Source organism: Zonotrichia albicollis, chromosome 10 (assembly GCF_047830755.1).
Source record: "Zonotrichia albicollis isolate bZonAlb1 chromosome 10, bZonAlb1.hap1, whole genome shotgun sequence".
Lineage (NCBI taxonomy): Eukaryota > Metazoa > Chordata > Aves > Passeriformes > Passerellidae > Zonotrichia > Zonotrichia albicollis.
Window position 1 is genome coordinate 30,537,216 of NC_133828.1, and position 24,166 is coordinate 30,561,381.

Consider the following 24,166-nt stretch of genomic DNA (forward strand, 5'->3'; position numbering starts at 1 on the left):
TGTTTCCACAGCTATGTTTGAAAGTTGAATTAAGTGAATGAGCGCAGGTTTTTTTTGTTAGATCTATTTATTCATGTTCACAAACTAAAAAGCCTTTCTAAGGATATAACATCAAGTGAGATCTATCTCTTCAAAGCATTAATGGTCCAATCCTTTTGTACTTTCAAAGATGTTCCTTTGCTGCATATTTAAAAACTGTAGCTACTTTCATGGAGGAAAGGAGTTTCAATTTTTTTATGTTAACAAGCTGTAATTATAATTAGTACACTAACATGAATTTTGTGACTTGGTTTGCTTAATTTTGAAGCCTGTCCACCAACAATTAATTATAGACATTCAAGCTTGTTTCAGTCTGTCATCTGAGAGCAGCAGCCAAGGAGGCATTGCCACATGTAATTAATGGTAAATGTTCAACTGTCCATAGTACTGATATAATATTATTAGAAGTTTGGGTATGCAGGCTTGTTTATACATTAATTCAAGAAGTTGCAGGGAACCTTACAACACTATTTTACAACTAAGAACTGTTTTTTTGTAATTTTGTGCTCCTCAAAAATGTGTTTGCAGATGTCTCTGATAACCATTATAAAGAAAATCATTGTGCAGTGATTAATCCAAGACTGAAGTATGGCTGGAACAGTTATTTTTGTGAATCTGGATTGCCTTTTGTATGCAAAAAATATTTAAATAAGACAGAGCATGAAACACTGGGTAAGTGTGTCAGTGTTACTGTATCTTGTTTGTGGGGGTGCAAGGAGAGCAAAAGAAGCCACCTGACTATAAAGTCAGCAGAACAGAGTGGCACCTGCAGTAAATGTGTGGGTTTGCTTGTTTAAGTTGAATACAATTTACTTTTACTGATGTAATAACACTTTCTTCTGTTTAAATTCAGTCTTTGAAAACAATGCACTCTTTGTTGAGAGTCTTAGAACAAACAGTTTTAATACAAATAACATTTACTTGATTCCTTACACCATCAGTATGCTCATTCCCTTTTATATTACTATATAATCCACACTTAGAAGTTGCAAAATAGGTTTTCAGTGTGAATGGAATTAACCAGTGGCACACACGGAAGAAAGCTGTATAAATGCAACACAAAATTTGCAGGGTTTTTTATGATGTGCTGTATTTTTGATATGCCAAAAAAGTGTTGTACATATACTTCAAGTGTTTATACAATAAGATGTGTAGAGCATGGAATGACTCAATGACTCTCTGTTCTGTGAGAAAGTCAAAAACAGAATTTAGTTTATTCTAACATAAATTTTTTGTTTGATAAGAGCTACTTGCATAAATTTTTGGTTTTATATGAGCTACTTACACGGGTTCAGCTCCTTCCTGGTAACTTAAAGAAAGTTTAGCAGCTTGTTTCAGGTAGTAAAGGAAGGCTATCCAAACTTTCTGTAGCTAATGTGTCTGGAAAAGCTTTATCTGTCTTTGAACCAAGTTCAGAAGCAATAAGGGAGATAAACTGTGTTTTAAACTGAATCAGGTTTTGCCACTAGTCCAGCAGCCCAAACAGTTCAATCATCAAATAAAATGGAAGGAATTTCAGTTTGCTTGGTAGGTGATGATCCATAGAGCAAGTGTTTTGGCCTCCTTTAAGTCATCTTGGAAAACTCTGTTTTCAGCATTTTAAGGTTAAAAAAAAACAACTCTGAACATGTTATGAACATAGCATAAGCTTGGCAATTCTGTCTAATGTACATGAACTTGGTGTGCTCATTTCAAGATACCTGGCAGTACCGTGCCACTCGTTGTGACCCTGGCTGGTACCCGCACAATCGCAACTGCTACAGACTCCATAAAGAGCACAAGAGCTGGAACGATGCTTCTCTCTCATGCCAGAGTGAAAATAGCAGGCTCATTAGTGTGTCCTCCATGGCAGATGAAGAGCTGCTCCTTAACTTGCTTGAAAGTGGTGAGTTTGGGGAGTTCAAGTGTGTATGTGTTTCTTGAAGTATTTTGTGGTGCTCTTTTGTGCAGCTCTTTAACTTGTAACCATCTAAGCACTATATTATGTGTCACACCCAAATGATGTTTGCAAAAAAAGAAACCATGTTGCATGCCCGTTCTAGGAGTCTTAAAAACGCACAGTCACCTTTTCCAATAACTATTCTTAAAATAAAGAGATGACTCCATGAAGCAGACACAGTGAGGCCATAGTAAACATGCTAGCTTTTGTCCTTTCCTACTCTTGCCTGGTTCCTTGCAAACTATTGCAAAACATTCAGTCATCAACCTTATACTAGAGCTGTGCTTAGAAGCAAAACCAATTCAGTGTGTCTTTGGCTTGCAAGCTGGCCTGATCCCCACTGCAAAATTGCTGCTGTTACTGTGAGGGCAGAGTCCCCTTTGATGTCAGCAGGGCGTATCAAAGCACTTCTGCTGGTTCACATTGTCCTGAGAGGCAGCACAATTGCACAAGGAACTTAATGAACAAAAGCTCTTTGATGCAGCAATGCCAATACTTTTGTTGTCATAACAGCAGCAAAGGAAAGTGAGTATTTTCTGCCTGCCACTGACACCAGTGTGCTGGCTGAGCTGCACAGTTTGGTTTTGAGTTTTTCTCGCAGAGCTGGGGCAAAGTGTCATGTGGAGATTAGGAGATTAACCTCCATCATCTTCCTCACCTCCATGAAGGCCCTCCATAGATAACAAATACCATTGTTGGCAGGGATGCTGTAATGGATAGATGTAATTGTTCTCTGTTGAGTTCAGCTTCAGTCTGCTGCTTCATTCCAGCTTGTTCAAGCTTCTCTTCAGGAGAAGGGCTTACATGCCTGGAAGCCTGAGTGCTTTTTCTCCTGTAGAGGCTGGTAAAATAAGATTTCACATCAAAATGCAAGCCTTATCTCTCCTTTTTTTGTTAGATGCTGGCTACAACTGTGCTGTAACTGGGCCCTATAACTCTCAGAGAATCCTAAAGCTGAGTGTGGCATGGAAAATTATATGAAGAAATATTTCACTCCCACATCAGTTTTGCTTGCCCATACACTTCAAGAAAGTGCATATGCTCTTAATTTGTATGTTTTAGGATTTTAAAGCATATTATCATGTATGTTGATTCTGTTTTTGAAATTATTTAGCTTTCAAGAGCAGTAGAACCTAGTCTCATCAGTAAGGTTTCCTAAAGTTTATACAGCTTTTATTTTTTCCTGAAAGAAGGACATTCCTATAAAAATCCCATGAATAACTTTTAATGGTGGTATCGTGTTAGAGGAAAAACAGGCTTTATCACTTCACCATTAAAATCTGAACTCGCTTATTCTTTTACAGAAAATGTAACAGAGACATGGATTGGATTATACAGTAATAACACCCCTGTTGTTTTTGAGTGGTCAGATAGAACCCCAGTAAAATTCTCTAACTGGCACAGACAAGAACCTAACACCTTTCAAAGAACAGGACAACTCTGTGTTTTGGCACAAGGACCTGTAAGTTTTCTTTTTAAAGGAATTAGGCACTTATGTTTTAGCTCATAATAATTTTATTTCTTGCTGTGCATACTTTTTTAAACCATGACCTAGAGTATGACTTTATTTTTGTTTCTTAATGCATTCATGTTATGACAAATGCAACACAGCCTTTAGAAACCAATGCATTCTGCAGTATTGATGCACAGAAAATTATTCACAGATTTTGAGCTTATGTTCAATAAAAAGTACAACGTATGTAAAGCCTGGCAAATGGAAGACAACAAATATGAGTGGGTATTTTGATAAAGTAATTTAAAATCCAAGTAGTGTGTATCATAATTTATGATGCATAAGTTCTGGTCTTGAAAGTTTCAAATTTATGTTTTGAAAAACTGTCAGCTGTGCCTGTATTATCTTTGTGTAAATATCTATAAATTTTATGGAATGTCTTTCAAAACAATAGTCTAGGTCTACAAGAAAGTATAGAAGTTGATAGCAGATTGATTGATAGAGAGATTGATACCAGATCAGTCAGGATTTGTAAAACAACACTGTCCTATCTTGTTGGTATTCATGGCACTGTCAATTCTTTTTTAATGTGGTCATGCATTTACTTTACTTTTGCAATTACCAGTTCTTAAACTCACTAATACATGACTTGCTTAAGTAGCACTATAATTTTTAAAACTTTTCTGCAAAATATGTTTGGTCTGAGTGTGAAAACTGTATCAAGGGTTCTGCTGTCTCTACAGTAGTGGATCCAAGTTACAATCTTTAACTCAGGAGAAAACCAAGACAATTACAGTGACTGGGAAAAGTCTGTTCTTACTGGAAGCAGAAAATAGGACTTTGGAACAAGGCGAGGTGGGGAGGGGGGGAAGGTTTAGATTCCAAAGTCATATTTTACTTATGAATATATGTATAAACAAACAAATGAAAATGTAAAATACAAAGGAAAAGTAGGTTTGGGATAAAATTTTTCAAGCATTGTTTTTGATGTATGTCCAGTATGTACAGATGTGTGAAAATTATATGATACAAAGCTTGTAATATCTTGAGTAAGGACTGTTCAAATATAGAGATTAATCTTACAAAGAACTGTGATAGCCAGAAAGAAAGGTGCTCTGGCATGGCCATGGTGTTAGTTAATCAAGATGCTTTACGTCTTGAATGCTGAGTAAAAGAGACAAACCCATTTGTATGACTGATTTGGGATGTCCTGCTGACAGTGTTGGTAGAACTAAATGGACCATCTATGTCTGGGTAAATGGAGTGAGAAAAATTACTTTTTTTTAGTGAAGAGTTAAAAGAGGAAGAGAGAGTGTGGTCTAATACTTGTATAGACATGCATGACAATATGAGTATATATGGAATATATTCTCTTTTATTCTTTAGGAGGGACATTGGAGGATTAAAAAATGTGAAGACAAATCTTTCTATATCTGCAAAAAAGCAGGGGAATTTAATAGTGTCTCTCCTGAACTGGAATCAAATTGTCCAGAGGTAAGTGGTTTTGTGGTTGTTTTAGAACTATATTAATGACATAGAACTATATAGGTAACCTCTAAATACAGCTACAGAACATGTGGATGCAAATAGGAAATTTCTGTTTTTCATCTTAAAAACATGTATGTTTTGCTTGGAAAAATCACATTGTTTGCTTTAAAAGTAGGTAAACTAAATTTTAATGTAAGATTAAAAGGCTTCACAAGATGCCTTTCATGGCTTGTTGTTTCATCAGAGATTGTGACCCAAGTTCCTATTTCTTTCTAGATCAAAAGTGAAACCCTTTTGTCCAACATCTGTGCAAATAAGGGCTGTTATATGATGCCTCGTCCCACACATGGTTTTCATACATTGAAATGGAATGTCAGGGTGAAAACCTACCAGTTTCAGTGACACAGAGGGACAGAACTCTTCCACTTGTACATTTGCTTTCAAACACAAATGGGAAAGAGCACAGCTATCCAACTAGGAGAAGGTATCATATTTTCAGGCATTTAGGCTGTGTTCTAGTAGTAAAAGGAAGCATGTTAAAATACAACTTAGTTTGCCATCAGTTCCTTTTCACAGTGTGGAAAGAGGAAGCTTGTTGAATTTCTGTTATATTCAAAACTGTGGAGGGAAAAAAAAATCTCTCTAAGCTGCTTTATTATTTAGCTAATTGTCTTCCTTTTTTAGATTTCCTGTCTTGTTTCTTGGGAAATGAAGAAACGCAGCCAGTTCAGTTGAATTTTAAGAAGGTTGCAATTGAACTGTTTGGGGTCGGATGCAGTCTTTTGCCAGATGTAGTGTCCAGATCCAGAGTTCTTGTCATACCAATGTGGACATTACTTCTTGATTCCAGCTTAAAATTTCCAGAAGTTTAGGGTGGCTGCATTTATTTAATTTGGACCAATGTATTTTGTCACTCAAGAATTTTGTGTGTTGTTAGTGTAAGAAAGGTTTGTCCCAGTCCTGACTGGGTGAAAAATGTGCAGAGCATCAAGGTTTTCTTGACAAGCTGTAGTCAGCAGTTTGACAGCACTTCAACTTCTTCTCAATCCTGTGCCCCTGAGGACTGAGTCTCAAGGTATTGAGCCACTGGTCATAAGTATTTTGGCCCACTCTGGCAACTTCTACTCAGGATAAATTTCTGCTGCTTGGTGTTTCACACCCTGTAAAAACATTTGCTAAACCCTCTTACAGTCCCTTGGCTTTGATCCTTTTCTTTCTAGTGTGAAAAAAGTTACATTCAGTTAATCAAAAGACTGAGAGAGTGTCTTATCTCGTTGTCCTCTTGCTTATTTAAAACAGTTAATCATAAATCCAAGCAGGTATGCTGCATGAGCTCACACCAGCAGAACTTACACCAGTCCAGGTGGTGTCTTTTGGACACCCAGGGTGAATGAAGTAAAAGATAATAATGAGATTAAATGAGGCAGGCTGACCATGGACACAGTGTTCTGGCTTATCTGATATCCACATTTTCAGTGATCTTGAGAGTAACTGCTCTTCAACCATGGTAGGAAAGAAAAGATCTGCAGGGATGCCAGGGATCAGCAGGCAAAAGGGGACCAAGTTTTTAACAACTATACAATAATTAATAATCTGTAAAATGATGTTCATTTCTTTTAAGGGATGGGAAAGACATGGTGGATATTGTTACAAAATCGACAGTACCCCTCGAAGTTTTGAACTTGCTTCCAGTGGTTATTTCTGCCCATCTGCACTTGTATCAGTAACCAACAGGTAGTTAATCCTATTAGACAGTATGAAGATACCTCTAACAAGAGCTATTCTAACTTTATAAAGCGTTGCATGGCAAAACATATCACTATTATGAAGTAATATTTGCTTGAGAGGTGAGCATAATTACTAACATCAGCTGAAATCAAAGGTGTGCTTTGCCTTACTTTTTAATTGAAAATAAATTTAGTAACAAGCGATTGTTAGGCTAATAAACACTTTTAGCAATGTGCACACTTGGGCATGCAGAAATCTAAAGAAAATGCTTGCTGCAGGGGTATGTAACATCTTTGAGAAACTTTATTAGTGTACTTGAAAGGTGTACTGAAAGATGAAAATATACTTATTTTTATAGTGAAATAAATACAAAATTTTAATCCAAATCAATTAATGTTTTATAAATGCTTCTGTTTATGTATTCATTTTATGTGATTTCTCAGCAAATAGAGTGAGAGTAAATGTTTGAAAGCATTTGTTGCTGTTTTCCCATGCCTTGTTCTTATTTGCCTCTATTCCAGCTTTAGCAAGAGCTTTCTCCTCTGTAGATGTCCAGATGCTTGGGTTTTCTCTGCTCCCTTTGTTATTTACCCTTTATGATGGCTTTCCATTAAAGTTAGACATACTAATAGATAAATTACATCAATATAACTGCTGCCTATTTATTGTTTAAAAAATGCCTGAATAACCAAAAAAACCCCAAAAAACCAAAAACACAAGGAGGAAATATCTGCTCCCTTTAGACCAGGGAAAGTAACCCTCAGCAATCAGATAAAGAGTAGGTAGGTATTTTAGGAAACCACTGGCTACCCTACATAAAGATTGGCATCAGTGGGAATTTGCTCTGCCCAGTGGTTCCAGGATTGTGCACAGGGCAAGCAGCACTGAGCTGCAGTGTGACAAAGGTCCTTTCAGGGGGAATAAGGGACAAATCCTTGCAGCTGAGCATTGGCAGCTCAAATGTGGTAGAGAGCTGTAGGCATGCTGCACATCACTAGAATAATGTCTTCTGTCTTTTTCTGCTTTTTTTATTTTTATTTTTTCACTTCTCGGTGTAGCCATCACTAATTATGATGTTATTTCCCAGTTCCAGCTACTATTGCAAGGAGTAGCAAAAGCATGTTAATTTTGTGGTTTTGTTAAGTTACTGCTGAGGTTTGTTGTTCTGGAGTGAAAACTGCAAAACCTTTTCAGTAACTGATCCTAAAGTGTTCATTAGATAGTAAGTTGTAGAGGAAGGAGAGTAGACATAAAAAGAGGACATGCAGAGGAAATGAAAATTAAATGCAAATTCTGAGTCCCTCACAGTGTTACAGATACTGTAACACTGATCACAGTGTTGCATTCTGTCTTTTGCATTAATGTCATCCTTATATTTAGCCATTATTTTCTGAGTTTGTTAACAATTATATCAGAACTAATTGCATTTAAGTGAAAATTGAATTACTATGCACAGCAGTTAACTTGCAAAAAGGTGTACGTCTCTCACGTGACTTTAGTGAAGAAATCTAGATTCTTTGTAGTCAGTTCAGCTGGTGCTTTGGGTCCTTCAGATCTGGTTTCTTAGTGCTGGTTTGTGTATCTGCTGGTTTCAGTAGGACACTTCTGTGCAGAGATTTTTCTTTTCTTTCTTCTGGAGCCTTTTCAGACCCCACTAACATTTTTCCTTCATACCTGGAGTTTCTTGTTTTAATTTGTGCGTCATTAATACATTCTGTCTTTACATCTTGCAATTCAAGCACTGAGGTTTTATTTAAAAACTGATTCTAGTGTTTCTTTTATGTGCTCAAGTGCTGAAAAAATAGGGATACAGACTTATACCTCAAGTTCCCCACAGCATTCTGTAAAGAAAATTAAGTACATCCATTATATTTTTCTCTTCTGAGAAAATTTAAATAATGTCATGAGAGATATTCACTGAAATATCAATTTTCCTATTTCATTCCAAAAACCTTTATTTTGATTATTTTGTTAAGGTTTGAACAAGCTTTTATCAACAGCATGATCCGCAGCATGGCAGAATCTGAGAGAACTTATTTTTGGATAGGCTTGCAAGACCTTAACAACACAGGAGAATACTTCTGGCTCAGTACAGCAGGCAAGAATCACTCAGTGAGCTACACAAACTGGAACAAGCACCAGCCACGTGAGTAGCATACTGGTAAAAAATGGAAAGGCTGGAAATGGAAACTGGGGAGGGTGCTCTCTTCTCCACAACACCAGTGCTTAGCAGGGACTGAAGAGTCCCAGTCCTTTCCTCCCTGCCTGGCCAAGAGAGCAGAGATAAATTTGCATCTGCTGTTGGCTCCACAAGAAGTTGCCCTCCTTACAGACACAGCTGATCCGTGAAATTCTTCTTTTCCCATGAGGTGTTTTTCATACATACATCATATTCTTTAAAGAATGTCAAAACCCAAACCTGATGCTTTCCATACATTTCTTCATGAGCTTTTCAAGGACTTCCTGAGACTCCCAGCCAAAGATCCTAGAAAAGTAATGAATTTTATTCAGTAACAGTCACAGTTTGAAATTTTCATTCTATATGAAAAATAAGCCAGAGGTTACCAAAAACATTTCTGTGAATAACAGTATGGAGGTTTCTTCTTCTTCTTCCCCTTTAGTTTGATCTTGTTTGTTTCATAGTAATTCTTAGGAAGATATTCCAAGGAAACAAAAAGTGAAAGTATTAAACAGTTGTTCAATCTTTGAAACATAAACCACTAAGCAATATCTGAAAATAGACACATATTTATAAAGATACTCCATTTCAATAATGGCTCTTTGATGTGGACTCTTTACGTTTATTGCTTTACTACTGCATTTTGCAAAAGTAATACTTCAATTGCACTTCTTCTCGTGCATTTTGTGAGAGGAACTGTTTGTCCTTGTTCATTTTACTTGCTCAAGCCAGCCAAGAGAGGCTTATAAATTGGCTGCTGACCAAAGAATTTGCTAGTTTTGTAAGTTCATTAAGCTTTTATCCAGAAACCCATGTCAATAAAACAGCAACTTGACCAAAGAAATGGCAAAGTTCAGATGTTCTATTCTGATATTCAGCATTTATCCCCCTGTCTAGGTCATTCTGGAGGATGTGTGGCTATGCGAGGGAAGCACCCTGTTGGTTACTGGGAGGTGAAAAGCTGTAAGAGCTTCAAAGCCATGTCATTGTGCAAGCAAAAAGTCAATTCTTATGAAGAACCTGAACTTACTTTTCAAAAATATTCGAGTTCCTGCTATTTTGGGTGGGAGTCAGAACCTAATCTGCTCAACTGCTACAAGGTACATGTCATACTCGCTTTGAGTTTTTCTGATTCTACATCAGCTTAAGGATATGCTGTTCCTAAAACATTTTTGATGAAGCATTATTTCTTTGACTCAGCAAACAAAAATTTCCTGTTACCGTCCTGCACTGCATTTGAAAGTGAGAGAAAGTAACAAGAATCAGAGCTTTGCTTGAAATTTACCTGGTTTGGTTAGGAAAACCTGTGACTAATATTTGATTTTTATGGGTTTCTGAAAAAACTGCTCTCTAAAACAAGCTAAATTTATGACAATGGTTATTTTATTGCAGATATTTCACAATGAAAAAGTTCTGATGAGAAGAACATGGGATGAAGCAGAAGCGTTATGTCAAGATTTTGGAGCCCATCTTGCTAGTTTTAGCCACATCTATGAAGAAACATTTTTAAACAAACTGTTATATACAATTTTTGATAGGTAAATATATTTTTAACACCAACAAGATTTATCATAATTGTACTAATCTACAATTGACATTATTCCATCCTCTTTGCTAGTGTCCAAAGAAGTCCCTACTCTAACGTGAGCTAAAATTGGGTGAAATGTTTCAGCAGCATTTCAATGTGATTCTTTTTGAAGATGATCTTTGTGGTAAATGTTGAGCAGCTGTTGTTGTCAAGGTGGTGTTTTTGTGAATTAACATTCCTTGTTGAAATGGAGGTTCTACCATTTTAATCCTATTTTAAATGTTTTCATCTTGTAGAACATAATCTAACATTTTAGTGGGAAAGCAAGAGTTTACTTCAAGAATTCTAATAAGTTAAGAAATGTATTATGGAATAATATATTGAATTGGAGAAGAAATTAATATGTGTATTTGTACTATTAAAAAATTGTTTCTGAAATGGCTGAGGAGAAAGTACGTGAGAAATGTTACTTTCTTTGTTTCTGTTGTAGAACAGAAGAGAGACAGTTCTGGATTGGATTTAATAAAAGAAATGCACTTTCTGGAGGGACGTGGCAGTGGTCTGACAGAACACCTGTAACTATCTGTTTACTCTGTATTTCAGTAACCTTACAAGTCACATCTGAGCATACATTGAACCGAGGCAAAGGCTTTTAGATGTGGGCAGCTGCTGTTAATCATGTCAAAAAGTTGTTAGGTTTCACAGCCATTCACTTATTTTTATGAAGAAGTCTGTTACGAATGAGTTGGACAGGACATTGGGAGAACATGACTATGGACCCTATTATTTGTATTTTACCATCATAATTTAGGCAGTCCTCTAGTTGTTGCTTAGCTGTTCCTATTTACGCACATGTCTAAATCCTTCCTTTTTCTCTGTGATGAGGTTTTTAAATGCTTCATCTTGGGCTGTCAGTGAAAGTGAATGAATGTGCTGTTTTCAGGTTGTATCTTCATTTTTGGAGGACAAGTATGTTGAAGATGACTCAAGAAGCTGTGGTGTGTTCAAAGTAAACAGAACAGTCTTTCCAGCACACTGCAAAGAAAAGCGTGAATGGATATGCAAAATACCAAAAGGTAGAATGTTAATTATCATGCACTGTCTGTTATACACATTAATTGCAATTCAGAAGAGACAAAGGAAAAAAATATCTAAAAATCTCCTTTTTAGCCACCTCTGGAGTTCTCACTGGTCTTCTGCATGAAATCATGGCAAAGCCAAATGGGTTATTCCACTTAGGTTTGTTGTTCAGTTAACAGATCTAATGTGAACAGTCAATTTAAAAACATATAGCAAGATTACCAGTTAGTTGGAAATACTCATTCAAAGTTGTTATTCATAAAAACTACTGTAAAAGCTTTTTAGTGAGTGTGGCAATTATTTTATTCCACATTTAACTCCCTTTTTCTCCCTGAACAACAATAGCAATATTCTTAATGATTCTTTGTTTGTTTCTGGGGTTTTTTTGCAGGTGTCAAACCAATGAGTCCAGATTGGTACACAGCTGGTATGAAAATATTTTCTTTTTTTCATCTTGAAACAGTATCACATGGGCATACAATTTAAGCCTTTGTTAAAAATAAAATAACTAAAATATTCTATGTTGAAAATTTACAGTAAGGAACTCTGTAGGAACTATTTGTTAGAGATCAAATCTGCCACTGTTATTTAGGAATACCAGAGCATCAGATACTGCTCTTGATATCGCTGCAGTCTCAGGGGGTAGAGTATTAGAAAATAAACCAAACTCATAGTTTATTTTTTGTCACACAAATTGATGTGTTAAATATGGTTCTGCTGTTCCTAGTGGTATATTTGTCCTCTGAAATGTGGCTGTAGGCAGACCATGGGGGTAAAAAAAGATGAGACTTGAAATGAGTTTTTTACCTCTGCACGCCACTGACTCTTTTGCTTATTTTCTAGAACTGCCCTGGTCATATTATCAAGGAGCAGAATATCTTTTCCATGTCAGCCCTGCAGAATGGGAAACATGCAAATTTGTCTGTGGCTGGCTTCGTGGTGGATTGGCAATAATAAATTCTTCTGGTGAACAAACCTTCATTCAAAATAAAATAAGGAAGGTAAGAAAAAGGACCCCTTTTAAAAAATAAACCCTCAGGCTATTTTCTGTCTTATCTTTCAGAGAATCTGTCTCCTGTTATTCCAGGTAGAATTTAAAAGACATTTTACTTTATAATGTTCTTTCTGCCTTCATTTCCCATATCTCTCCCTGAAGCCCTATTTAGCGTAAGAAGTTCAATTATATTTCAAATCTGCAGAATCAGCTCTACTATTGAGCATCTGATCAATCTGCTTCACAAGACCCAGGAGGAGCTAAAACCAGATTCCTATCCCAAAGTTGGGAAGGTAATTGGGGACAAAGAGAAAAGTGTGTTTCATGTGTGATGTACATCCCTCTCTGCTTCTTCCTCTCTGCCCATGGGGAGCCGTCATGGTTTCTCACATTCAAACAGTGTTTCTGTCCACCGACTTGTATTATGTCTACTGAATTTACCCCCCTTGTGACTATGGATTTTTATATGGGAAAAAAAAAGACATTTTCCTCTAAATTTCCTCCTCAGGTTTACACCAGAAATTCTCTAGAACCTTTCTGATGTAACTAGAATACTCTGGTATGAACCATACAAAGGTAGTAAATGTTCGGTTATGGAAGACACATCAGCAATCCTGTGGAAATATGGGAGCAAAATCATGCTCTACTCAAGTGGATAATCCCACTGAAGTTACATGAATTAACATGGATAGGACTTAGCACCTGCTCTTCCCATTGGAACCCAATGGAGATGCTCCTTGAATACACAGTCTGACTTTAGGAGTTTGTTAATGCATTGGTAGAAGGGCAACAACATCAACAACATCTAAACACATGGCAAACCATTTCTTTTATAGCTCTCTACTACTGATGTTCACTGGTGGATTGGATTGCACGCAGAAAACCTCAGTGAGGAGTTTCGGTAAGAACTCGTGTGTGCCACAGTGTGAGCTGTGTGAGCTGTGCTTGGCATGCCCTGTCCCACTGTGATGGGCCAAAGCAGTTTGGTGACTGAGGGATATTCAAGAGACAATTTCAATTCTCATGTAAATATCATTCAGGATAATATTGCTCTTAATTTATCTCCACATTGCAGAATTCCTTCTGGCAAGGTTGTAAAAGACATTTATATTGACCTTGGTCACAGTGGTTGTTTGTTTATTTTCTTCTCCCTTGCATCTCCTTTTGAACCCTTTGATGGAGGGTGTGAATTTAGGTAAGGATAGGACAAAGGAAAAAGTGAAACTTTATTCTTCACGTTTCTGTGCAGCTGGAGAGATGAATCACCAGTAACATACCAGAACTGGGATGAAGGGAGGGAAAGAGATCTGCAGAGACCAGGGAAAAGATGTGGCTTCATTTCATCACAAACAGGTTTCTTTTCTATTTCCTTTTGCTGCAGTAATTGTAACTTTATTCTATTGTTGGCCAAAGGGTTTCTGGTTTTTTCATTGCTTTTGAGAAAAGCAATCCATATTAAAGACCTGCTCCATAGTTACAATTTGCATGACTGCTTCTGTGATTAAGAAAAGAATAATGAAATATCATTAACATGCTCAGAGACTAGGTTTTAGGTTTTAAAAGTATATTAATAGTTACAGCTCTCTAATGTCAAAATAAAACAATTCCAGTGATATTGATACCTCAGTTTTAATTGAGCTTTTATGTAGAACAGCAGTAATGTTGATGCATTACTGGTGTTCACAGTTTTCTCAGAACCAAATGACCCATGTGGACTTAGCGACAATTTTTCCTACATCTATAAACTGTTTTTCTGTCAGCACATGACTTTCAGTACTCAGGTTTCTATGTTATTTTTGATCCTATAGCCAATCTGCTGAGGATTTTTTGGGTGCCATAATTTTGGTGCTAGCCTTTCAATCATGGCAAAGTTCTGTATTTTACTAGGGTATTTAATAAAAGTCACAGTACTGCTGGTTTAGTGACTTCTGTCATTTTCCAGTGTCGGTTTTCTGATGATCTGCAAGTCATATGATAAAGTAAACAGGTCAGGTTCCAAGGAAAATAAAAATAGCCAGCTTTGTATTTGTGAGAAGAGCTGAAAAAGATTAATGCAGCTGCAGTGTTGTAATCCCAGGCTCGAAAGTCAAAACTGAAAAAACGTAAAACCTTCTTTTTTTCCATACATAATCTTGGGGTTTTGAATCATGACTTATGAATGCTTGAGTTTGCCATTGCCATATTAGTATCAGATAAAAGGAGGAGAGGCCCACCCTCGCCCCTCAGCTGACCAAAGGGGCTGGCCATAAATTTGTTGGGTTTCTGAAAAGTATGTTTTCCTCCTAAGCAGGCCAGCATTTCATATCATCACCTGGATCTTGCCAAAAACTTTCAATGTAAGGAAGTCAAACTATTTTATCTGGAAGGCATCTCTCTCTTTTTTTTTTTTTTAATAAATAGTTTTATAGTCACATGTTATATGACTCAGTGTTGACGAATTGGTTTTACTTGATAAAATTAAACCGGAAATAAAAGGATGTGCCCATGAACCATCAAATCCACTGTAATGCAGTATGTCCAAATGTGTTTGATGTAGAATGTCTTTTTGCTCAGATAAGAAACAATATCCAAGCTATCTAAAAAAAACCCTTTCCAATTCTCAAACCAACACTGAACTGTGATTTTTCTTTTTGCTCAGGACTCTGGGGTGATGAAAACTGTACTGTTTCTCTTCCCTGCATTTGTAAACGTAACATTCCAAAGAAGATAGAGAAGGAGATTCCAAAAGACCCGAACCAACAAGGGGCATGTCCCAAAGGCTGGTTGCACTTTGGATTCAAAGTAAAACATTTTTTTATGCTGTTTTGTTGTTCAAAATACATTCCATATGTAGGACAGAAATCATACTTAAAAATTACTTAATATTTGAAGATTTTCTTGCTTTTTGAAAGCAGAGCTTTTAGGTTTATAAGAACTGACAGAGTGCCACCAAGATTTATTGCTGTTAAATAGCTGCACGCCACTTTAAGAAGTTGTCTTAACAAGGTGTTAAAAATTTTACTTTAGTTTCAGGGAGTAAATATTCATATATGCAAAAGCTATGCAATTGTATTTGTGCCTTTGCCATAAAAAGCCTGCTCCATCCTCTCTTTTCCACATATGAAAATTTCAAGTGTCTTTTATGATCTCAAAAGAGGTCTCTAACCCCTTGATGTGCTAAATGGATCCCTAATTGCTGCTGTCCTCTGAAACATGCTGTTTCAAATGGCCTTCATTAAAGGTAATTATAAGCCAAAGTGAATTTGCAATTGAGGGTCAAAAGGTAACTATTTCATCTGGCTTCTCTTAAATGCCTAAGTTCCTTATTAGCAACATGCATCGAGGTGCCTGAATTTATCCCAGTGCTCACTGCAGGGACTGCAAGCATAAATTTAACCTCAATTGTTTGCCTTGAAACAACTGATTTGAATGCAGTCCAGATCACAGCTGGAAACTAACACTGAGTGTGCTGGAGATGTCCATGGCAGGACAGAAAGCAGTGAAATATTTAACGTTCAGAAACAGCATGTGAAATGTTTTAGTGACACTCTTAGTGATTGATAAATAGCTGGTGGAGAGCAAACAAAGCAAGTTTGTTTGTTTGGTTTTGTTTTTTCAAACAGTGCTTTTTAATACAAATTCCAAAGGATCCAGAACATCTGAGAAACTGGTACTCTGCACAGGCATTCTGCAGTAACTATGATGGGTCACTTGCTATCCTGGAAGATGAACTGGAGCAAGGTAGAGTGCTGGAAATACTGTTAAATAAATAACACATCATCTTCATTAGGATGCTGTAGTAAAGTTTAATCTTGGATTCAGATTTAGGAAAGAAGATTGTTCAGCTCTTACCCATGGTTCCACTGCTTTAAACACATTAATGTTTCTCAGTTTGCCAAAATTTAAAGGTTTACTGAGATATATGACAGGTACATTTTAAGGAATAATTGCAAATTCTTTTGTGCTTACCATGTTTTAAAAATACTCCCAAAAATAGAATACCCATTTAAAAATTTGCAGGTTAAAATTTCTACCTTATTATCTCATTTTTGTCTTTCAGTAGTACTTAAAAACTTATCTGTAGTATAGCACCAGGCTGGAACTGTCAGAGAAATAAATGCCAGCAAATTTGAAAATATTTATGAACAAAAACCTGTGGTTGAATTTCACACACACTTGTAAAACCACTTATTTGGATGTGGGGGGAATCTCACTGGCTATCTTTAGTTAAGAAATCTTCAGCTAAAACTGGGAAAAGCTTCTGCAGCTGGACTGTATAGTGGTTGGACTGGTATTATTAGCTAATGGACTAGATCCTAACCCAATTGAAATTAAGCAATTTAAATTTATGGTAAGATGATACTGAAATGCCAGTCAAGTATTATTTTCTGGTAACTGTGTAACATCATTGATTGGAAATTATTTTTTCAATGCTTTAGTGTGTTGCAAGAGACTTCATCTATCCCTAAATTCTTACTGGTCTGTTTTATTTTGTTTCTCTTTCATTTTGAAGCTTTCATAACAATGAATCTATATGGGTGGAAAACGAGTGTTTGGATTGGTTTCCAGAGTGACGATTATGAAAAATGGTTGAATGAAAATCCTCAGATGTATTCTAACTGGTCACCAGTTGAACTAGTGGATGTGAGTATTTTCAGGGGGTCGTGACAGTGAGAAGTTGGTTTTATCCATAAAAGTCATTACTTCCATAAGACAGGGCCTAAGTTGTTACAGCAGTTTAGGCTGCTCTTAATTTTTGCAACTTTGAAGAACTGTGGGTACAGATTTACAGGCACAACTAGAAGTAGCAAACAAGGCACTGTTGAGACAGACATTCACCTAATTTGTGGCTCTACTCACATTCTCTTGCAGCTGGTTTTAAGCAGCAAACTTGGAATCATGTGGTTAGTATTACATGCTTGGTCTGAGCAAAGTTGAGGAACAAGATTATTAATTTCCTATTTTAATACATTGTTTTACAACATGTTGATCCCAATTGGGGTTAGCATTTTGGATTGTTCACTGAAAGCTTGTGGCTTTTTAATTATGAGTTTATTGTTTCAAATTGTATTTATGGGACTGTTCATTGTTCTCCCTAAATGTTTGTTATAGAGACTTTCAGATAATTATTCTCTTAAATTTAATTTATTAATGCTGTATTGTTTTACACGGTGTGTATTTAAATTAATATAAGGTTCTGTGTTGATTGCAGAGACGGCATTTTAACATTCAAGATCAACTTCCCCTGTGTACATTGGTATCAAATAGCCCTAATTTTTATTTTACGGGAAAATGGTACTTAGAAAACTGTCAGAAAAATTATGGGTTTGTCTGCCAAAAGACTCAGGGTAAGGTTTTGTCTTGCTTTGCTTCTGTTCTTTTTTCTTACTATATGGAATTTATCTTACTGTGTTTTTATCTAGAAGCAGCTTTTTGTAAGTGTCTCTAAAACAAGGAACATAAAAGATTTCTAAGACAGTTTGATGTTTAGACAGATTAGCTCTACACTATTGAATAAATCAGTAGCTGGGATGTAGAAGTAATTGCTAAAAAACATTCTGTTATTAACTTCTCCTACCTTTGTGCATTCTGTAGTGTATCTTTGAATCGAAAATAGAGATGAAATTTCATATTTTCTCTCATGGCTGCAGAGTAACCACAAAAGGCTAAATGGAGGATGATTTTGATGAAAATATGATTTAGGGTAGGGGGTTGTAACTTGCAATGTTAGATCAGAGGAGACTGTAGCAAATACATTTTTCTGAACAGTGTGGATCTGACTGACTTGTGGATCAAGCTTATTGAATAGAGCTTGGCTTCTGTTTTCTAGTACCACACTTCTCTAATTCAGGTACCATAAAGTTCCCTTGCAGGAAACATGAAGTGTTTGGGAGGAACAGGGTTCATGTTTGGGAGGAACAGGGTTGTGTTTGGGAGGAACAGGGTTCGTTGTGTTTCCCCAAGCCACATTCTGGTGCTGCCTCTGGGCTGGGGGCCGTGGGCAGCTCTGGGGCCCCATCCCAGGTGCCAGGGCAGCCCCTCTGCCAGCAGGACACTGCCAGGACAGGCACCCAAACTGGGCAGTGGCACACTGGTGACCCTGGGGCAAAGGGAGGGCTGGCATCTGAGCCTGCGGGGAGTCTCCTTGGCAGCTGCCTCTACTGCAGGGTGGTTTTGTATGGCTCAGCTCTATGTTGTATTATCACCTCTACATTTAACCCTAAAATGCAGAGACAGCACTCTGCTGCTGCTGCCTGGGAGGGGAGGCACAGCCAGCTGGGAAGCAGAACAAGTACCAGCTTTGGGCAGGCTTACATGTCACTCATAGCTGGATTTTACATCATTGATTGGGATCTACAGTTGTGGGAAGGGCTGGAGTGATCCTGTACCTGGTGCAGAAAAAATAGATAAATGTGCTTTCCTGCTGGCTTGTTTCACTTACATCCCAAGCTTTTGTATTTTAACCCCTTGCTGCTGCCTGAGACAGATGGAGGAGGGGTGGAAAGGCAGGGAAGAAAACAGTTGTCTTATGGTGGCCAGAATTCTGGCAAAGGTTTGGGCTGCAGTGAGTGCTCAGGGTCCTACCCACCTTTCTCAGCTGTGTCACTGAAAGTCAGGAATAAAACTCTCCAACCCTGTTATTTCAGTGTTAGAAAGCTGGGTTATTTTATTTCGGTGCCAGGCATGCAGGGAAGATCTGCTCCTATTCCATGCCCTGCAGCCAGCCAACAGACTAGTTGAAATCTGTGAAACTTATACATATTCATTACTTTTCCCCAAACTCATACATATATGCTAAATGTTCTGTGAATTCTTTTGCATATTTAAATCACTTCTTGGAGCTTATATTATGTTACATTAGGGTGGGGGTCTTTTGAGGGTGTCTGGTGGCCATTTGGGGAACATCCCATTCCTCTAGTTATGTTTTTTTGGTCACAGCCCTCCAAAAAATTTTATTTTCTTGGAATGAATCCCAGGGATGTGGGCTGGTCAAGATATACCTTCATAGATCAGATGACCACTTGCCCATTAAGCACTGTTGGTTAAAGGTAAAGGAATTCACAAGGTTCAAACACTTTTTGTTGTAATTGAAGATTTTCCCAGCAGGACAGTGGATCTGAGAGTGGCCCATGGGCCAGGCTGTAATGCAGCTCAGCACTGCCCCATGCACAGCAGAGTGCTCCTGGGTTAAATGGACAATCCTGCCTCCCCAGTGGGACAGCCGTGGCACTTTCCCAAACCATCAGACAGTTCGGTTTGCTAATTCAGCAGAAAATTTCCATATATTTTTGCTTCCCGCTTTTTTTAATTTATTTTTCTCCAATTACTGTCATTTTCTGCAGTTTTTTACAGGCTGTGTCAGGTTTGTGCAGGGTCAGGCAAACACCAGACCAAGGAATTTGCAGCAGGAAGAGCCGAGAAGCAGGGAAGGGAGTAGTGAGACAGCCTCTTGCTGGCAGTAGTGAACTGCTAAATTTGCTCAAGTGTCCAAACAGATGTGTCAGTTCCTGGAAAGATGAGCTGGTGCTTTGCTTCTGCCATCCTGCCTGCATTCCATTTCCCCTTTTTTGAGTTGTTTTCTGAAGGAGGCTAAAATGAAAGAAAGCAGCAGTGGATTTGAACTGAGCTCTCTTTTTAAATTTCACAGTGCCTTCCTAAAACCAAGGAGTTTTCAATTTTTTAATTTGTTTGTAACAATAGTTCTGATTATTCTTAGAAGCTGCTCAACTATGGTCAAGTTGTCTGTTTTAAAAATAAGTTTTTTTTCTTTCCTGTTTGTAACAGACACATCCAGACATCTTATCAATGCATCCGATATGTATCCTGTGCCCGATACTTTAGAATATGGAAACAGAATGTATAAACTAATAAGTGGGAATTTTACATGGTCTTCAGCATTGCAAGCCTGCATGGCAAACAGTGCAGAACTGGTGAGCATTACAGACCAGTACCACCAGGCCTTCCTCACCATCATCATCAACCGCCTGGGATACAGCCACTGGATCGGGCTCTTCACTTCCGACGTACGTAGGAGGCTCCGGGCTGTCAGTGGGATGCTGCAAAGGAGATTTTCCAGTAACAAACTAGGAAGCTGTGGCATTGATTTGATGTCACAGAAAGTTTGCATCTAGAGATGAAACCCTGGAAAATTTGAGCCTTAAACTTTCTTTTTTTTTTTTTTTTCTTTTTACATAATGTGTATGTCCAGTGACAGGCAGTTTGGTACAACAACTACTGAAAACTAAAAGCCACAGATAACTTTTAAAAACATGGGGTAAAAGCATATCTTGTAATGTTGACATTGAAATTTCATTATTTCATTCACAGTAGCCCAATGGCCCAAATAACTGCTTGCTGCAAACAGAAAATTGGATGTAGTTTGCAGTCTCCCAAAAGTGAGTTGGGAGGATCCTTGGCTCTGCCTTTTGTTCATCCTTGCTGGGCCTTTAGGAAATTAAGACATTCTGTAATTCTGGTGAGGATGCTACCAAAAGAAGATTAACCTGTGTTGTGCTGAATTATATCAGAAAAATAACCTGACATTTTCTTTTGGCAGAATGGGCTTAATTTTGAATGGTCAGATGGGACCAGGTCTTTGTTTACCTCCTGGGAAGACGACGAGTCCCAGGCCTTGGGCAGCTGTGTTTACATTGATACTTCAGGGCACTGGAAAAGTGCAAATTGTGAACAACTTCTGCAAGGAGCAGTTTGCCATGTGCCACCCAGTAAGTCTTTCAACATTTATATTCAATCTTTGCATCTGCAAGTGTATGTACTGACAGTGGAAATATGTGAAAGGAAGTTACTTGGTTAGAGGTTAAGCAATTTTAAGCAAGGCTGACTATTACTTAAAACTGAAGTGTATTTCTCTGTATTTCCTATTTGTGAAACCATTTTTTCCAATAAAATATTGGCCATCAGGTCTGACCTGTAGGAGAATGGGAAGAGAACTTTCATAATAGAAAAGAAACAGGAAAATTACCTACTCTGTCTCTTCAGTGAACACTATATTATCTGTGAAAAAATAGGATTGCTAATGACCTATCTTGAATGGCAATAAATCCACTTTGCTGAAATTAGCTGTGGGATTGGAGAAGGGAAGCATTTAGAGCAAAGTGAAAAATTTATCATATCTTCACTGATGAACACATCAAAGATTGTGCAAATTTTTTTTTAGTAAAGGTGAGAATATTTTTCTGTATCCTAAAATATGTTGTATTTCCTGTAATGCTCTGTCAGTCATCTAGGGTTTAGTAAAATCCAGAATTCAGGTATGGAACTCCATTCAGTGCCAGACTCCAGGGTCTTGTGGCAGCATCCAGTTCTTCAAATCATTCCCATTCAGTGGTGTTGGTCACTTGGGCCACTGGTTAGCTCATGCACATCACTATACTTAGGTTGTCCTGATCCTGCTGTTGTGATCCAGCAAGATTTTTGATCAGAAGTAAAACCAGCTGTACTCATTTAATACAAATGTATGCAACTGCTAGATTTTCACTTTGAAAAAACAGAGGCATAGCACAATAACATGCTATTAGCATTACTCCAAAACAGTGTGTGGAATGTTATATTAATGTGTATTTTGTTGTGCCAATAAAGCTGTGCTGTTACTTCTATCACAGAAAAGAAACTCAATGCCTATAAAGGCTTATGTTCAGAAAAAACTGTACCCTGGATCAAATTCAAAAACAGTTGCTACAGCTTTTCCACAGTTCTTCAGGGCATGAGTTTTGATACAGCATATGAGGTCTGCAAAAATCAAGGTAAGTGATTGTTTTGTAACTACCAAATGTCATTGTGATATCTTAAATCAATATTTATTTTCTGAAATGCCTGAAATCATGGCATATGTCTTCTCTGATTCAAGATAATGTTAGTGGAGCTCATAAGCCAACTATGAAATTGGAGGCAGCATGCACCAAAAAATGTTCCTTGCCATGTGAAAATACTGATTTCTACAATAAAACATAATATGAACATTTTTCCCTTCAAATTTGTTTTAAAGTCATGTGAGAACAGTTTTGTATCTGCTTGAGCATTTTAACAATTATCACAAATTTAAGAACTTATAATGTATAACCAGACTTTTCAAGCTCTTCAATTAAGACTCATAATGTTAACTTTTTGAAGTGCAATGTTTTAATGGCATGGATTGCTTGAAAATTTGTTCTGTGTTTAATGTGAAGGATCAGATCTTCTGACTATTCAAGATGAAGATGAAAATGCCTTCATTTTGGAAGAATTACACAGCTTTGGCTATTCTGTACAAATGGTTTGGTTGAACATTCTGCTTGTTACAGACAGTAAGTTTGGGGATGAATAGAATTGCATGTAAGAACCTGGTTTGGGTTTGGTTATTTTCCAAAAACCATTTTCAATAACCATTTTTCAAGATACTTTAGTCTTTTGAGATTTTTTTTGTTGATTTGTGCCTGTTAATGATGTAGTAAAAACAGTGAGGCTTCCTGCAATAGTTACCAGTATTCTGATATGCATACATGCATGTAAATGCCTTCTTTTCCTTCTTAAAGATACACTACAGACTGTCTTCTGTGTTAACTACATAGGATGTTTTTAAATCCTTCAAGAAAAGAAAATAATACAGTGGCCAAACAGACAAAATCCTGGTATTCTGTAATACTGTATTTTTCATGTTGTGAGGGTAAATCTGACTGAAACAGAAATATTTATCAAAATACTATTCTATTTTGTAATAATCTTTGACTTCTACCCATAGATGAGACAGTCTCCTGGTTTGATGGTTCTCCTTTAAATTATTCCAACTGGGGCATCAGAGAACCTGAATTTGATAATCTCAAAGGGAATTTCTGCATCAGCTTGAGGACCACAGATGGAGTCTGGAAATTATCTCCATGCAGAGAAAAAAAGGGTTTTGTATGTAAAATGGATGCAGGTATGTGCTTCCATAAGAGAAGGCAATTCTGCCCTTATTACATTGTTTTACTTGTTCCTTGTTGCTTACTTGGTGTCAATTTTCATTTCATTGATTCTGTCCCTTGGCATTGGGGAAAAAAATACCTCTAAAAGCCCCGGGCAGCTGGTGTGACCTCTGTTTGGGGAGCCCAGGCAGCCCCTGCCAGCTGCAGGAGCCTTCCTGTGACATCAGGGTGACCTCCACAGCCCCGGGGGGAGGGCAGCCCCAGCCTGGGAGAGCTGTGCAGGCACCACAGCAGCAGGAATGTGGGTCTGTGAGAGAGCTCAGGAGATTCCAGAGCCCACACCAAATCCCTCAGTCACTGCAGGACCCTCTAACCAGGCTGATCAGCCTCTGCATGGCTCTGTTCATGAATTTGTGCTTTAAAAAGTGGGTAAATACTGCTGCTCATCCTTGCACTAATGCCAATTAATATATTCCACCATATAAAAGGGATTTTAAAATGGATACTGAGAAGACAATCTACCTAAAACCAACAAAAATAGGCTGTTCTTTGTTTGATTTGGTTCATGTCAATGTTATTCCAATTGGCCAAGTTAAACATAATCTAGTATGTTATTTAAAGTGAATATGCATAATAACATTTGTGGGTCATTTTGTGACTGTTCTGATTTTTATTTCAGATATTGACGCAACAGAATCCTCTGAAAAAGGTAAATTCTGTACTTTTTAAAATAAGGAATAATACACATTTTGAGCTGATATTTTGTGAGACAATATTTTTTCCCTGTTAAACTTGTAATTTGAAATATGTGACATAAGGAGTAGTAATGTTTTCCTTAAAAGAGCTATATGTTTATAT

The 24,166-nt window shown here is 37.4% G+C and overlaps 1 protein-coding gene across 2 annotated transcripts in view; it reads left to right on the plus strand.

The window, feature by feature from the left end:
• PLA2R1 (phospholipase A2 receptor 1) overlaps positions 1 to 24,166 on the plus strand; it is a 35,610-nt gene that overhangs the window by 8,549 nt on the left and 2,895 nt on the right. For both annotated transcript variants that reach the window (XM_005485239.4, XM_074548612.1), the window contains exons 6-29: positions 568 to 711; positions 1,736 to 1,924; positions 3,283 to 3,440; positions 4,818 to 4,925; positions 6,541 to 6,653; positions 8,624 to 8,793; positions 9,724 to 9,926; positions 10,219 to 10,364; positions 10,845 to 10,929; positions 11,298 to 11,430; positions 11,826 to 11,861; positions 12,278 to 12,435; positions 13,265 to 13,329; positions 13,678 to 13,781; positions 15,067 to 15,209; positions 16,031 to 16,148; positions 16,921 to 17,051; positions 17,620 to 17,755; positions 20,193 to 20,431; positions 20,965 to 21,133; positions 22,031 to 22,171; positions 22,595 to 22,711; positions 23,146 to 23,322; positions 23,988 to 24,017. In XM_005485239.4, coding sequence (XP_005485296.3) covers positions 568 to 711; positions 1,736 to 1,924; positions 3,283 to 3,440; positions 4,818 to 4,925; positions 6,541 to 6,653; positions 8,624 to 8,793; positions 9,724 to 9,926; positions 10,219 to 10,364; positions 10,845 to 10,929; positions 11,298 to 11,430; positions 11,826 to 11,861; positions 12,278 to 12,435; positions 13,265 to 13,329; positions 13,678 to 13,781; positions 15,067 to 15,209; positions 16,031 to 16,148; positions 16,921 to 17,051; positions 17,620 to 17,755; positions 20,193 to 20,431; positions 20,965 to 21,133; positions 22,031 to 22,171; positions 22,595 to 22,711; positions 23,146 to 23,322; positions 23,988 to 24,017 — 3,213 coding nt within the window. The remainder of the gene's footprint in view (positions 1 to 567; positions 712 to 1,735; positions 1,925 to 3,282; positions 3,441 to 4,817; positions 4,926 to 6,540; positions 6,654 to 8,623; positions 8,794 to 9,723; positions 9,927 to 10,218; positions 10,365 to 10,844; positions 10,930 to 11,297; positions 11,431 to 11,825; positions 11,862 to 12,277; positions 12,436 to 13,264; positions 13,330 to 13,677; positions 13,782 to 15,066; positions 15,210 to 16,030; positions 16,149 to 16,920; positions 17,052 to 17,619; positions 17,756 to 20,192; positions 20,432 to 20,964; positions 21,134 to 22,030; positions 22,172 to 22,594; positions 22,712 to 23,145; positions 23,323 to 23,987; positions 24,018 to 24,166) is intronic.